This window comes from Carica papaya, chromosome 9 (assembly GCF_054855325.1).
Source record: "Carica papaya isolate Zhongbai chromosome 9, ASM5485532v1, whole genome shotgun sequence".
In the NCBI taxonomy this organism is placed as follows: domain Eukaryota; kingdom Viridiplantae; phylum Streptophyta; class Magnoliopsida; order Brassicales; family Caricaceae; genus Carica; species Carica papaya.
Genome location: NC_142317.1, coordinates 30,440,028 through 30,456,146, shown reverse-complemented (window position 1 = coordinate 30,456,146; position 16,119 = coordinate 30,440,028). Strand labels below are relative to the sequence as shown.

The following is a 16,119-nucleotide window of genomic DNA, read 5'->3' as shown; positions in this document are numbered from 1 at the left end:
TAGCAAAAGAGGGTGACCAATGGGAGATGTGCCACCCACAGGGCCACCAATTGAATAGCTAGATAGACTTTGGTTTTCTAGGAATAGCTATTTTGAGATCTAATGACCTACCAAGTACGTTAATGAGCAACATTCCTGAACATCACCCTAATTTATTATCATAAACAAAAGCTACTATTAGGATCTAAATATCTCATTTAGCAAGCATTAGATGGACTATGTGTAATGCTAATATTCTTGGACTTTTTCAACTTTCGACAACAATAACAATCATATTACTTTTGTATCACCAGAAAAGGGTAAATAGACAATACATGAGAAGTGCTTAAGCATTAAGGTTATATATCATCATTATATTCTCACCTTATATCCCTCCCTTGAACCATTGTTTTCTCTCATCCTTGTTGATATGAATGTCATGAAGAGAATTAGATAATCTTTTGGAAGGCTGCTTATGTCTCCTCTCTATTTCCATCAAATGGAATGAATAAGGTTTAAGTTACAGGCTTTCTGCTGGCGTAACGATGACAATTTTATGCGGGTATTGCATTTGCAATATGGATACAGTTTTCAGTACCAAAAATTTTCATACATCCTGCAAGAACTTTTGTTTTCAAAAGGCTCCAGGCAAGGTGCTAGAGGACAGCCAGGTTTCTTTTTTATTTTTAAAAGGTCTAGGCAAGGTGCTCAAAGGCAGCCAGGTTTCCTTTTGCTTGATTTGTTTCTGATATTAGATTTTGAACATCCAGCAGCTTTGTCCACATGGTTACCTTCAGGCTTCAAGTCCTCTCAGTTCTGTTCAGATTATTAGAGGTTAAAAGGAGTAACAGAAATGAAGAAAGTCTGATGCACAGGATGTGATTCCTGCACGCCAATGAAGAAATCAGCCTTCTTGGTCAAGAGGAAACTCAGGCCGTGATGAATACTTGATGACGAAAACCAGCCAATTCCTGGCAGAGGCACCATGGCTTGCACCACTTCATACTACTACCATTAAATTCAAGCAACTTCAAGAAACTGTGAATGCCAAAACATGTCAAAACAAAATTTGCTGTCTTAAGATCTCACCACTTTTCTCATCCTCCATGTTCTGAAGACTATGACCATATGGATGATGAAAATTTTCAAACTATTGGCAGTTGGACTAATACCTGTCAATAGTTGAGCTAACATCTGCATACAATCTAACCCTCAGCAGGCTGCCTACCACTTTCGCTAGATGTTGATGAGATTCCTTGCTCAATACACTGCACAAAAAGAAATATAAAAGTGAGAAGCAAACACCTCCAAAATGCTCCACTACTTACTCTCGAAAGCTCCATTGCTAAATTAGCTCTGCACAGACTAAGCTCCACATAAAACAATTCACTACCTCATTATTAACATAAAATATAGTGCTTTCCAGTAAGATTCCTCAATGTGCTGTGCTTCCTATCAAAAGGAAAGGGCCACTGGTGCAAGGGAGTACCATAGTCCCTCCAAAACCCAAGGCTTCTTTCACTCAAATAAATATTACATGTATGAATTAGATAGACTGAGAACTTCTTCAACATGAGCCACTGTTACTCTAGTCATTTATTATTTGTTTATTAATGATTTTGTATGTAGCCAGAGAACTTGATGTTTGAAAGTTATAATGAAATTTATGTTAATGCCAGTTTATACATTTCATTAATAATATTGTACCTGCATACTAAAATGAAGAGTTTTCTAGTCAGTGCTACATAATATATGTGACGACTGAGTGCGTGTGAGGGAGTGTGATGACTGAGTGCGCGTGAGTGAGCGTGACGACTGGTCACGATGGCCTTCGGCTGCTCGTAACCCACGTTAAGGCTATGTTGTCATTTGGAGGAAAGAAGTTTCTAGTGATTGAGAGGAAGACTTTCGATTTAACTAACAAAGGATGGGTTAAGAATTTGTGAGAATTGCAGGGGGTAAAGGGTACTGATTTTACTAGAAAAGGAGGAGGTAAAGTGGTTTCTCGACTCTTTGGAGGAGTTCTATTGGGGTAATCAAGTCCCATGGTCGCGACGAATATTTAGCAGAAATAGGGAGTAGTGGATTGCTTTCAGGAGAAACAGACATGGGTTATTTATCATTTTATCTGAAGGCTGAGAAAAGAGGCCTAACAGGATTTCTACTCCAGAAGGAGAACAAGGGAGGGGATGGTGGTTGTTCATGAATCAGGCATTCGATTGGGCGGAAAGACCTGTGATTAATCCTTCAGCAAAAAAACTATATGGTGGAAATGAAAAAGCAGAGGAAAGAGTGGAGTTGGTCCAAGCGACTCTGTGAAAAGCCTCGATTCAGTGCCCTCACTGTTCGGCTTCAATTCACGTTGCCACGGAAGTAGATAGGATAAAGTCCTATGTGGTGGCGCTTCAGGCGTATAGCAAACCTGTGAATCAGGTAGGGCAGACTAGACCCAGGAATGCATTGGGTCGGATCTCTGGTGCAAGATACATGACTTTGGAGAGGAATCAGGTGCACGGGCAAAATGCAGGAGCCCGTAGTCGTTTTGGGTTCCATAAGAATATGGTCTCGCGATGGGTTGGGACCTCAAATAACACTAGATGGGAGCCCATTGAGAGAAAAAGATATACAAGGGAGGAGAAAGCAAAATGGGTCACTGATCTGGACCCAAGCCCGAGTGTAATGAGTCTCAGAGAATGAAGCCCAACTAAGAGGGGCTGATCGAGACCCGCTAATAGCATCCGACCCGAGGAGAAACTTTGGGTCAGAATTTAAGGCAACAATAGGGATGAATCGGGGAAAATAAAGGAGTAACCGAGGAAAAGCAGAAGGAAGAGGAAGAAGAGGAGGAGGTGATCGAAGAGGATAATGATGAGGAGCTTCTGTGCAGGGAACTAGAAGGAAGACTCGATGAGGAAGACAATTTTAGCTCTTACGCATCTATGGATGAGGAGACGAGTACAGAGGGTGATGAGGGGCTCTTAACAGGGGTGGATAGTAGAAAGCTGGAACTGATGATTGTTAATGATGAAATTCAGCCTCTTGATTCTGACTGCGGTGTTAGGGAGAGGTCATTAAGCCACTGTGATGCTGGACGGGGAGTTGAAGAGAATGATGCAAGTTCAACTTGGGTGCTCTAAAACGCTCAAGAGCTTAGCAGAATGATGGGTGTGTCTTTCGACGGCTTGGAAGACCAGGTATGCTCCCTTCTTCATGAAATTTTTAGAAGGAGAATGTTAAAAAGAAAAAAAGTGCGGCTGGGGCAAAAGAAAAGAAAAAACAGTGCGAAGGAACCCCTAGAGAATTGAAAAGACTAAAATTTTCTATCGATTATGAAGGAAGGAAGAGGGAGGGGAAGAAGAAGGTGACAGATTCTTTTGATGAGAAATGATTGGAAAAATTGTGTCATGGAATGTGAGGGGTTGCAACGACAGCAAGAAGAAAGCGATAATTAAAGGTTGTCTTAATTAGTGGAAGTCGGATGTGGTTTGCTTTCAGGAAAACAAACTTGAATTTTGTGATAATAGAAGTTTATGAAATATTAGAGATGTAGGATGACACTATAGTCCTGCAAAAGGAGCGACTGAGGGGGGTTGTCATTATGTAGAAGGAAGAGAAATTACAATGTCCTGAAGTGGTGAGGGGTCGGACATCTCTGTCCGTCCTTTTTAAAAGTATTAGGAGGGGAGAAAAATGGCTGTTCACTAGAGTGTACTGCAGGGGTAATATGGAGGAGAGGGGGTGATGTCGTGGCAGGAGCCTGATGACTGTAAGCAGTCAGGGGGCGATGATTGGGTTGTTGGTGGAGACTTTAACATGGTTTTACGAAGGGAGGAAAAGAGTGGTATCAGTTTTCTAAATGCTGAAGCAATGGAGTTCCATGAGAATCTGTATAGGTTGGGGTTGATGGACGTCTTTGGTTGGGGGACAATGGACTTGGTTTAATCTGCAAGGGCCCCCTTCATGGTCTAGAATTGATCGTTTCCTACTGTCTCCGACCTTGTTGCAGCAGCTGGCCAGTGCTTGCTAGAAGTTATTGCCCCGTCTCACTTAGATCGCTTTCAAATCCATTTAGAAGATGAGGGTATTCAGTCGGGACCAGCCCCGTTCAGGATTGATAACAAGTGGCTTGGGGTTGACAGATTTAGGTGACTGGTGGAGGATATTTAAAAATGCGATGGTTCAAGGAAAAGCAAGCTATAAAATTACAACTAAATTGAAGAGTCTAAAGGAGGCCATCAAAACCTAGACTAAAGAGGAAAAAATAAACAATGAAGAGGAAGTCAACATTCTGACGAAAAACATTGAAGAGTTGGATGAGAGGGATGGGGTTTGCAGCCTGGATGAAATGGAATGTAATCAAGAGAGACCACTTGAAAAGCTCTTTGGCCCAAAAGCTTGCATTTGAGGATGCGTCCTGGAAACAAAAATGAAATAGTTGAAGGATAGGGACAGGAACACAAAGTATTTTCATGCATTGGCAAGCCATCAGAAGAGATGCAATTTTATGGATGAGTTGTGGATTAATAATGCTAAAATCAAAGGAAGTATCAATATGAGGGAGGCTGCCCGCGACTTCTTTGCAGAGTTGTATAAGAAAGAATTTGCCTTGAGACCGAAACTGAACGGATTAAACTTCAACAGATTGTCTGATGACAGCAGGGTTCTGATGGAATCTGATTTTATTGTCGAGGAAATTTTTGCGGCATTGAAACTGTGTAATGGTGATAAACCGCCAGGGCCGGATGAGTTTAACATCAATTTTTTGCAAGAATTCTGGTATGTTGTTAAGGACGACATTATGGAGACGTTTATTGAAAAATTTGTGCAGTCTTTGAACTCCACCTTTTTGGTACTCATTGCCAAAAAGAGAGGGGCCAAAGACATCTGGGACTTCAAACCCATTAGCTTGATTGGTTGTATATACAAGCTTTTAGCAAAGATATTCGCCAGAAAATTATCTTGAGTCCTTGGAGAAGTTATTGGAGAATGCCAGCATCTGTTTGTTGAAAGGAGGCAGATTCTTGATGTTGTTTTGATAGCAAACTTAGTGGTGGATGAGCTGGTAGCAGAAGGAAAAGAGGGTCTACTGCACAAACTTAATATGGAAAAAACTTACGATCATATAAACTCGGATTTTGTTGAATATATGTGAGAAAGATTTGAGTTTTGGCCTAAAATGAAAGAGGTGGATGATGCAGTGTATCTCAACTATTTCATTTGCAGCGATCATCAATAGGGGCCCATCTACTTTCTTTAAAGCCTGTAGAGGACTCCGACAAGGGGACCCATTATCCCCTCTTCTATTTTTAATTTTTTTTTAAATAAAAGTGAAGAGTTGTATTGATGTGAGAATGTCAAGGGGACACAACCCATTTACAACGTATTTACAAGTCAATTAAATTATCAACAACAAAACCAAGATCATCAAAACAATCGATGTTATGACCCAAAATAGTGAAACCAACAATCAATGAGTTTATTAAAATCAAGTTCTATTCCTTCAAAAGAGCGATTCTTTCTCTCTTTCCAAAGGACCCCATATTATGGTGAGTGGAATTAATCTTAACATTTTTCTGTTGCTGCTGAAGCCTTCCCATGCTAGGAGTTCAGCATGAATGTTGTTGTTCATGACCAAAGACAGCCCCATACGACTAATAATGGTGTTCCACAAGTACTGTGAAACTGAACAGCCTAAAAGCAAGTAATTACAGGTTTCAAAATTGTTTTTACATAGGAAACATCTATTGACAATCATGAAACCTCTTTTCATTTGGTTGTCAAGGGTAAGAATGTGGCCTTTTGTAGCTTCCCAAGCAAAAAAATGAAATTGTTGGATTTGCACCCGATTTCCATTTTATGTTGGAAGGGAAGCTAATGTGTTCTGATTAAGATTGTCCGCCAAGTGGTTATAAAGAGATCTGACAATAAAAATACCATTTTTGGAGAATAGTCATTTTAAATTGTCCTTCCTGTTATAAACTTGAATTGAAGATAGAATCTGTAACAAGGATAAATATTCCTCTAACTCCCAATCTTGTAAATTTCTGAATACTAACACCTACCAAAAGCCCTATTTGTCAAGAACTACAGCGTTTTTAACCAAAATATTTTTATTCCTGACAATAATATAAATAAGAGGGAATCTTGTTTGAAGACTAAACTTGTCAAGCTATGTGTCAGACCAAAATCTTATTTTGTTATCATTCCCAATAACCTAACTAGAGTGTTGTAGAATGATATTATTTAGTTTCCAAATGTTCTTCCAAAGGCTCGAACCAAATGTGCTATTTTTAATTCTAGATTGATCATGATAGTCACTGTTGAACTATTTGCACAATATGATTGATTTTCATATACTATTACCTTCATTCCAGAATTTCCAAATCCATTTCCCAAGACGACCTTATTAAGTGTAGTTATAAATCTCAAGGCCAATCCACCATCTTTAATAGGTTTCTTGATTTCTTTCCAGTTTACAAGGTGGATTTTTCTACTGTTACTATTGTCATCTCCCCAAAGAAAGTTGCACTGAATGGATTCCAAAGTGTTGGCAACACAAGTTGGAATGCTGAACACCGAAATGAGATAAATAGGGAGATTAGATAGGATACTTTTAATGAGAGTTAAACGTCCCCTCTTTGATAGGAATTTCCTCTTCCAGTTGGCAAGTCGGTTTTGAAACATATCAATGATTGGATTCCAATAATACCATGGAGGTCACACATTTATTTTTCGAGGACAATACTTTGATTTTTTGTCAACCGGAAGTGGGAATCTTCATGCATTTAAGCTGTGTTCTACAATTTTTTCAGGCTGTCTCGGGAATGGGCATAAATTTAAGCAAATAAGAGATGTTCAAATTAGGGGACAGAGGTGATGAAGCTAGGCCGGCCAGAGTGTTGGGTTGCAAGTTGGTTAGACTCCCTATCAAATATTTGGGCCTTCCACTTGGGGTCAAATACAAGGATCTGAAATCTTGAGAATCGGTGGTTGAGTTATTTGAGAGAAGACTTGCAGTATGGAAAAGAAATTTTTTGTCAAAGGGAGGCAGATATACTTTAATTAGAAGTACCCTTACAAAACTCCCAATATATTTTGTCTCTTCCATCACGATCCCAATAAAAATTGCTAAAAAATTGGAGGCTATATAATGTTGCTTTTTATGGGGCAATGAGGGATCCAGAAAATATCACCTTTTAAATTGGGGTGACATCAAGAAACCAACCAAGCAAGCGAGTCTAGGGATAAAATCTCTTACTGACGTAAGTACTTCTTTTAGGGCGAAATGGTATTGGAGATTTCTCAGGGAAGAAGACAGACTATGGAGAAAGGTCATTACTGTCAAAAGGGGGGATATTCTGGGCAGAGAGGGGTCAGGCAGAGTCAAGAGGAAGCACGGTCTTGGGCTGTGGAGGAAAATTCTGATGGATTGGCACCGGTTTCAGAACTGTATTGACTGGAGCATTGATTGTGGGGTCAAAATCAATTTTGGAAGGATGATTGGATTGAAGGGGGTTGTCTCCGATTCCCAAAAATATTTGAGATAGCCCAATCTAAAAACATGGTTGTCAATGAGGCATATAAGGAGCATAATGGTAACAGGTTTTGGAAAGTGAATGTCAGCAGGAATTTAAATGATTGAGAAATCCAGGAATACCATAATTTGCTAAGTATTCTGGAGGCGCAAAAACTGAATAACTCTGCTGATAGTATGAAATGGAAGTTGAATCAAAATGGACTGTTTTCTGCTAAGTCATACTACTGTTTTATTGGTGGGGGGAAGGGATGACATAATCTGGAACTTTCTGGCAAAACAGATATGGAAATCTAGAGTGACATCTAGGATTGCTTTCTTTGCTTGGGAGGCTGCCAGGGGATGTATTTTGATACAAGAGAAGTTAATTTCGAAGAGGTTATTATTTTGTCAATAGGTGCTACTTGTGTTCGACAGCTGCGGAGTCTTGTAATCATCTTTTATTATAGTGTCCAGTGCCTTCTGAATTATGGAGCATGGTGTATGGGCTTCTGGGGCTAAATTGGGTGATGGCCGGTACCATCAGAGAGGAAATTTGGGCATGGAGTGGACTCAAGCTTGAAAATGATTCCAATAAATTGATTCCTATGACTATGTTTTGGGTTATTTGAAATGAAAGAAACTTTAGAACTTTTGAGAGAAAAGAGAATTTGATGTATAGATTGAAAAATAGGTAGTTACCTTTTTCTGGGATTATGTTATTGGGGCAATGATATGATGAGAGATGAGAATTTTGGATTTGTCATTAACACTCATACCAGAGTGTAAATTTACTGTACACAGGTGGTACCCCTATGGTACTATGTTTATGATACTATATTTACACTTTTTATTTTAAAAAAAATTGTTATTTATTCATAAAAATTATTAGAATATATCTCAAGATGGGGAATAGATATTGTCCATCCCCAACTTGCCATTGAGAGTTTAAAATGTCGGATTGCTCAAACTTTTAGTCAACATTTCTGCTAGCTTTGAATTGGTAGACATGTATGAAGTATAAGTTTCTAATTTTTAATAATTCAGAGGGAAGAATCGTTTATTTTTCATCACTTGAATTGATTTCAAATAACATTTACTTGTAGTCTAGGTAAGATGGAAATATAGATTACAAGAGTTGTAATTTTAAAAAGTTTGAGGAACTTTTCATATTTATTTATATTTTAATTAGTTGCTTAAAAAAGATTTTTATTAAATAAAAAGAATTGAATAAAAATAAGCTATATATTTAAATATATAAATCTATATTTTGATATATTAACCACTATCAAGTTTCTCTTTAATAAAATGTCTACCGACCTCAATATACTTGCTTCCATCATGTTGTATAGATCGTGTGCAACACTTATGCACTTTTTGTCATAATGTAAATACATGAAGCTCTCTTTCTTGATTTTTAGATCTTTTAAAATCTTTCTTAGACATAATATTTCACGTACGCCTTGGGTTCTTGCTCAAAATTATGATAATACATTTGATCCACACTATGTTTGGCTCCTTACTCTTCTAAGTAACTAGGTTACCCTCAAGGAAAATACAGTAACTTATGATAGATCTTTTGTCCACAATTGACTCTCCAAAATCCGCATTCACATAAACTTTTAGAAATAATTTATCATTCTTCATGAACAAGATCTTTTTTCCAGGTGATCCTTTTAGGTAATGTCATACTCTATAGATTGTCTGTAAGCACACTTCTTTAAGGTTGTGCATGAACTAACTTATAACACTTATTACATAAACAATATCTAGTCTTGTGTCTAACAAGTATATCCATCTCCCAACTCTGGTACATCTCTTTATCTATTGGTTATCTTCTTTTGCTACTCCTAATTTGTGATTAGGATCAATAGAAATACTAGCTAGTTTACATGCTATTTTGTTAGTATCTCTCAAATGGGTCATGAATCTATTTTTACTGAGAAATGAAGATCCCCAATTGAGCGGGTAAGTATAATTCCAACGAAATACTTAACTTATTTAACTCTTTGATTTTGAACTCACTTGTCAGACATTGTTTTAGCATTAATTTTTCTTTCTCATCATCTCCTGTTATAATAATCAACTCCTGCTATCTTTGAATGTTTGATAACTAGAGTATGGTCTTCCTAAACCTACTTATATTTTAGCCTTATCATCACCCTCACGAACCTACCAAATCATACTCTTGAAGATTGCTTGAGTTCATAAAGTATCTTCTTTAATTTACACACATTGTTTGGTCTTGCTTTTCTAACAAGACCAGATATAATCTTCATATAGATTTCTTCTTTCAAGTCTCTAAGCAAGAAGACATTTTTCACATCGAAAGTAGATAATTAAGGACAACAAGATCCACACAGTGTTCATATTGGCTATTACTACAAATATTTCCTAACCGTCTATCCCACAAGTCTGTGTATAGCATTTTGCTACTAATTTTACTTATATACCTCTCGAATGTCCCATCTACCTTGTATTTGATTGTAAATACCCACTTGCCCAACAGGTTTTTTTTCTTTTGAGTAAGTTCACCACTTCCCATGTCTAGTTCTTCTCTAGTGTCTATATTCGTACATTCATAACATTTTTTCATAATACAATGTTAGAAATAGACTCAGTATTCAGACTCGTAAAGAAATTTTTAAAGGACTGTAAGCACTTATCAAATGATAAATTGTGAAATAGGATAAAGAGAATACTTAGTGCAATCTCCAATACCTTTACGAAGTACAATAAGTATAATATTATCCGACTAGATAAGATCTTCGGAACTTATCTCAATTTTATGATCAAGGTCGAATGCTTGGATCGACTTAGGCTCGGAACTCAGATTCTTCCTCGTATACACCTGAGTGAATCTAGGATCTGTTACAGTCTCTCAAGTGGGTGAGTTTTCTAGTGGGTTTTGAGGGCTTTCTCGTGAAGGTGATGTTGGAGTGTGTAGCAAAGACAGTAGGGTAAAGTCAACTAAAAAATTTGTATCATTATCTTTCAATATGATTTATATTCAACAAATGTGACATCCACAAGCATATACAATTTTTGTATAGACAGATGATAGCATATATACCTTTTTTTAGAATAGGAATACCCCATAAACGTACATTTCAGAGTCTGAGGATTAAGTTTCCTTCTTTGATGGGAATAAAATATAGATGAAAGCAACACAATCAAATATTTGAGGAACCAGATGATTTGTGATACTTAGTTCTTGGTAGAACTTGGAGAGTGCTTTTAAAGGGCTTTTAAAATCTAGAACATTAAAGGGTAAGTGGTTAATAATGTAGGTGCTTGTAAGAATGGCTTCGCCTCGATATTATTTTAGGACGTTATTTTAAAAGAGGAAAGCTCTAGTGATGATTAGAAGATGACTATTCTTGCATTCCGCTACTCCATTTTGTTATAAAGTGTGGTAGCGAGATGATTTATGAAGTATCCCTTCTTAGTAGAAGAATGATGAAAATGCATGACTAAAAAAGTCTTTGGCGTTGTCAATGCAGAATCTTTTTATGTGGGTTCCAAATTTAATTTTTTTCATATTATAAAACTGGGATATGATATGTCTGACAACGAATTTGACTTTTGTAAGAAAAATTAGGTGACTCTAGTCAAAATGTCAAATAACACAAAATCATTGAGTCTCAAAAATATTAAGTGTGTGAATCTATTACCAAATATCATTGTAGATTAATGAAAAAAGAACTAAACTTCTTTTATTACTAGGAAGATATGTTACGCACTTATATTTGACAAACTCACATATGTCGCAATGTATATTTTCATATTATGAATTCTTAAATAACAAATAAAATATAACTTTCAATATGGAAAAGGATGAGTGCACAAATCTTTCACGGTAGAGCCAAAACTTTTGTGTAGTGTTAGTAGTACTAGTAAATAAAGATCTCCAAGTGCATCAAAGTAAGAGAATCTGTTTCTGGTTTCAGCACATTTGATCATCTTCGTTGAGTCCTGGTCTCATCAAAAGCACCATCAGCAACCTTCCTATTTACTTTTTGTCGGTGCTTAACATTCCTACTAGTGTTGCTAACAAATTGGAATCCATTCAATGTAACTTTTTATGGGGTGATGAAGACAACAACAGTAGGAAACTCCACCTTATAAACTGGAATGATATCAAGAAACCACTCAAAGAGGACGGTTTGGGTTTGAGATCCATCGATAAGCTAAACAGAGCTCTTCTCGGAAAGTGGATTTGGAGATTCTGGAATGAAGGTAACAACCTATGGAAATCGATCATCTCGTGTAAATGGTTTAATGGTGACTATCATGATTATTCCAAAATCAATAACAACACTTATGGTCTAAGCCATTGGAAAAACATTTGGAATCTCAACAATCTCATCCTTCTTAAATGGCACATTGGAAAGGGCAACAAAATCCACTATTAGTCAAACATTTGGCATGATATGGCGTCACTCCAATCTAGATTTCCACACATCTATACTATTGTTAGAGACAAAAACATGTTGGTCATGGATGTTGTTGATCCAGACTTTCCTGGGCTTTGGCAAGTGAATGTAAATAGGAACTTGCAAGACTGGGAGATTGAGGAGTACGAATCTTTACTGCAGACTTTGGCTACTAATCATGTAAGTAATTGGGAAGACAAACTAAAATGGCTTCTCACTAAGAATGAAATTTTTTTTTGTCAGATCCTTATACAATTTCCTAGTTGGTAATCTCACCCGCATCCATAAAAATTTCCCCTACAATATAGTATGGAAGTCAGGAGCCATTCTAAGAATTTCTTTTTTTTTTTTGCATGGGAAGCTGCAAAAGACCGCATCCTTACTATTGATAATTTAATGAAAAGAGGGATCATTCATGTCAACATATGCTTCCTCTGTAAAAACAGTCTTGAAACTCGTTATCATCTTCTACTCCATTGTCCTATTTCTCAAAATCTTTGGTCCACTGTCCTTAGCCTTATGGGTTTATCTTGGATCTCAAATGGTTCAATTGCTACTAAGCTTCTTGCTTGGGAGGGCATTAGCAATATAAGGAAAACTCTCAAACTCATCCCCTCACTATTTTCTGGGTCCTCCAGATAGAGAGAAACAATTGTGCTTTTGAAGGAAAAGAAGTAAACTTTAATATCATCACTGACAGTTGGTTTCATTATTTTGACTATACTGTTTTAAAGCATAACATTGACTGTTTAAATGACCTGGTTTTGTGATCGATAGTTTAATTAACTAGTAATTTTTTTGTAAATGGGTTGTGTCCCCTTGGCACATTATATTAATACATACAACACTTTTATTTAAAAAGAAGTCAGATTGAGAGAAGACATATTACTTTGCAGTTCAAGTCCTGTGATAAATTATTGACCAAGCAAGATTAGTAACACAGTTTGGGAACATGTAATATATTTTCTAGGACAAGGATAGGACTAAACTCGATGTTGTCTTTGTCTACAATAATATTGAGAGAAACATCTGTAATGATAATTTTCTTATTACTTGAGTAGAGAATATATATATAAAAATATCTACAAGTACTGATCATATGATTGGTGGTTTCTAAATATTTAATTTAAGAATTTTCAAAAGGTTTATATGGGGCATTTAGACTATGTGAAAAAGAAAGCAAACCTAAGTGCTTTATTATACTTTCACCTGTGGGTCTCTTAAGGTTCTCCAATTGATTTCGTAGTCATTCAATCTCAGCTTTGAATGTAGTGAAATCAGCAGATTTTTCTTCCTCTTGCTGGTTGACCATAAAAACCTGTATGGTGATCTTCTGTGAGGTAGTTTTGTATCCTCACTCTTTGTTGGAGGTATCAGATTTACCGTGCAGTTTCCAACATTTTTCTTTGGTGTGTCTAAGTTACTTGCAAAAAGTACATTGAAAATTGTCCGTATCCACTACAGGAGATGAGTTCTTAGTGTGACTCAGTTCCTTTGTTTGTTGGTGTAATCTGGAACCTCGTGATTAGAGCTGAACTATTAATGGAGTGAGGTTCTGTTAAAATTATTCTTCTGCTCTCTTCTGCAGTTATAATGGAAATTATCTCATTGAATGATGAAATTTCCTGCTTTCACAAGATCAGGATTCATACTTGATCATATTCAGGATTTAGCTTTGCCACAAACTGATATGCATGGTCTTTTTCCACAAATTTATTAAGACAGATTGCATCTCTACTGCAAATCATGATAAGACTGTAAAACAACACTCCTGAACCATCTCCAACTTTTAGGAGAGTAAGAGGAATATATAGGTCTAATAATTAAGAGATGGCCTTCCATAGGTGGTTTTGTATATAAATAAGCTATTTGCTACAGCATCCCATCCATTTATATGACTACCATGAATACTTTTCATCACTTAGGAATCATCATAAATATCTCAATAATTTCACTACCTGAAATAGAATATAATTATTCAGCAAATACTAATGGAGTTTCTATATTTCAAAAACAAAAGAAAAAACTAATGGAGTTTCTTAAATTTCTGGTTGTATGATACAATCAGACTCTTAATGTGATACTTAAGATTTCTTAGATTGTCTAAGGAACCCTAGGTGCAATGTTTATTATCCATATCCCTAAGTAGGCAAATCAGTTATATTTTTCTCCTACATCTATCGAGTTGTAGCAGTTGTTTAAAACATAATAACTGGATTGTCATTTTCTCAAACTAATTGACCTTATTATAATTAGGTTGAACACCCAAGAACCCGTTGTAATTTACCTTATCTAAATTATGGTTTTTAATTTATTTATAATAGTTCTCCTTCTAGTCGTGTTACGATTTTTTTTTGAGTTAAATTCCTACTTAGATTTCTTGTCCTTTTTAGGGTAGGATTACATTGGAGGCAGAGAGTTTCTCTCTAGATTGAGTTATACAATCAATGATATCTAGGCTTAACTCTAATGTCTGAGTAGGCACATATCCCAAATTTTGTCCTATATCTAGTTACATAAAAGGTATGCACATTTAGAAACGTCAGATATTCTGTGTAGTTCATCTAATTCTAATTGTTAACAGAAATGGCTATACCTGAAGAAGATAGCCATGCAGCCAATCTAATGTTTGTGGAAATGTAGTGGCTGATACGTTCACCACCGACAAGCCCTGTTCCAAGAGAAAGTTTAGAAAAGAAAGAGAGATTCAGAGGCAAAAGCTGTTGCTTCTTACCACATATACTTTAGAAACAGATATCTACAGACAACAGTTTTATGATTTAAAAGCAGCTACAAACATCAAAAAACCTATAACATCATGATAAAGAAAACTTTTTCCACCTTAATAGAAAATATAGAAATGAGCTAATATAATGGTAATAATGAGTGTTCTAAAAATATAACAAGAGGCAAGTCTACCCATTGTTATATATCATCATTAGTATTACAAAGGGTAAACAAAGGGATTCTTGAGTGTTCTAAAAATATAAAGTAGCTCCTCTAATTAACTCAATGTAACTGTCGATTTCTCATAGGTATCTACTACTCAACAGAACCCATAAGATTAAAGTGTCGCATCCCAAATATATTCTCAAGTTGACAATAATGTACAAATTTAAGAATTATGATATCAACTACATATAACCAAATAAGGAGAGATGACTAAAGCATATTTTTTTTCAAATAACAAGATGAAAAATATATTAAATCAGTAACAAAAAGAGGGTGCGACCCGTATACATAAATATTTACATTTTAGAGAGATGACTAAGGCATAATACTTAACTGAATTGGGTAGATTGTGGCAAGAATTAGTATTGCTTTGATTTACAAGCAAATTGTTGTAACAAGGCCTGAAAACTCCAGAGATTACTAAAAAAAGAATCTATGGCTTCTTTGTTGGCTTAAATATTGAGTATGACCCAATTCGGATCCAAGTTCTCGGGACGGATCCTTTAGCTTCATTATATCTAGCTTATTCCTATCTTCAGCACGAGAATTGTAAGAGTGCAATGATTATTTTTAGTAGTGTAGACGAAGCAGGGTTAATTACAGGTGCCTTTCAAAAAAAAAAAGGCAGAATCTTTCTGATAAGGATCAGGTAACATGTGAAGGCATACAAGAGATACTCCAAATCAAAATCTAGCCTTAGAGGGAAATTCACTTTCCAAAAAGAGAGAGATACAACAAAATCACATCTAACAAGACTGAATAAGAAACTCTAGATAAGAATTTACAGGCATAAACCCCCAAAAAGGGTCCCCATAAATTGGTTACAGTTAGAAGCAGAAAAAATTATCAACAAAAGCAATTAGGACACCAAATACAACTATTCTCAATCATCGAAACTTCTAAAGAGAAAAATGTTTTAAGATGGGTGAGTTCAAAATGATTCAAAAAGGACGAGATAGGAGAATTATGCCTTCAATCAGAGTCAAAGGATGTCACCCTCATCCAGTATCCTCTCAGAAACCAAGACAACCCATCCCTCACCCTCAATCAGAGTCAAGGAGATAGAGTTCATAAGCCTGCGTGATGGATATCTAAGAACGTCTATGGATATGTTCATTTGCACTTTAAAATCCCAACCATAGTCCGAGTTTGCTCTTCAACATCTTCTGCCACGAGGTTTCTAGGCATTAAGTTTCCTATACTAAGGCTCCTCTCCTTAGATTAACACCATCCCTCTAA

The 16,119-nt window shown here is 36.3% G+C and overlaps 1 protein-coding gene across 7 annotated transcripts in view; it reads right to left on the bottom strand.

The window, feature by feature from the left end:
- Positions 1-252: 252 nt before the first annotated feature.
- LOC110810078 (P-loop containing nucleoside triphosphate hydrolases superfamily protein) overlaps positions 253-16,119 on the bottom strand; it is a 40,036-nt gene continuing 24,169 nt past the window's right edge. For 2 of the 7 annotated variants that reach the window (XM_088211543.1, XM_088211540.1), the window contains 2 exons: positions 14,525-14,599; positions 253-1,247 (listed from right to left, as the gene is read on the bottom strand). In XM_088211543.1, coding sequence (XP_088067669.1) covers positions 1,185-1,247; positions 14,525-14,599 — 138 coding nt within the window. In that variant the 3' untranslated portion in view covers positions 253-1,184. Of the gene's footprint in view, positions 1,248-13,137; positions 13,511-14,524; positions 14,600-16,119 lie in introns of all 7 variants that reach the window. The other 5 variants (XR_015816377.1, XR_015816376.1, XR_015816375.1 and 2 more) reach the window with 5 other exon arrangements.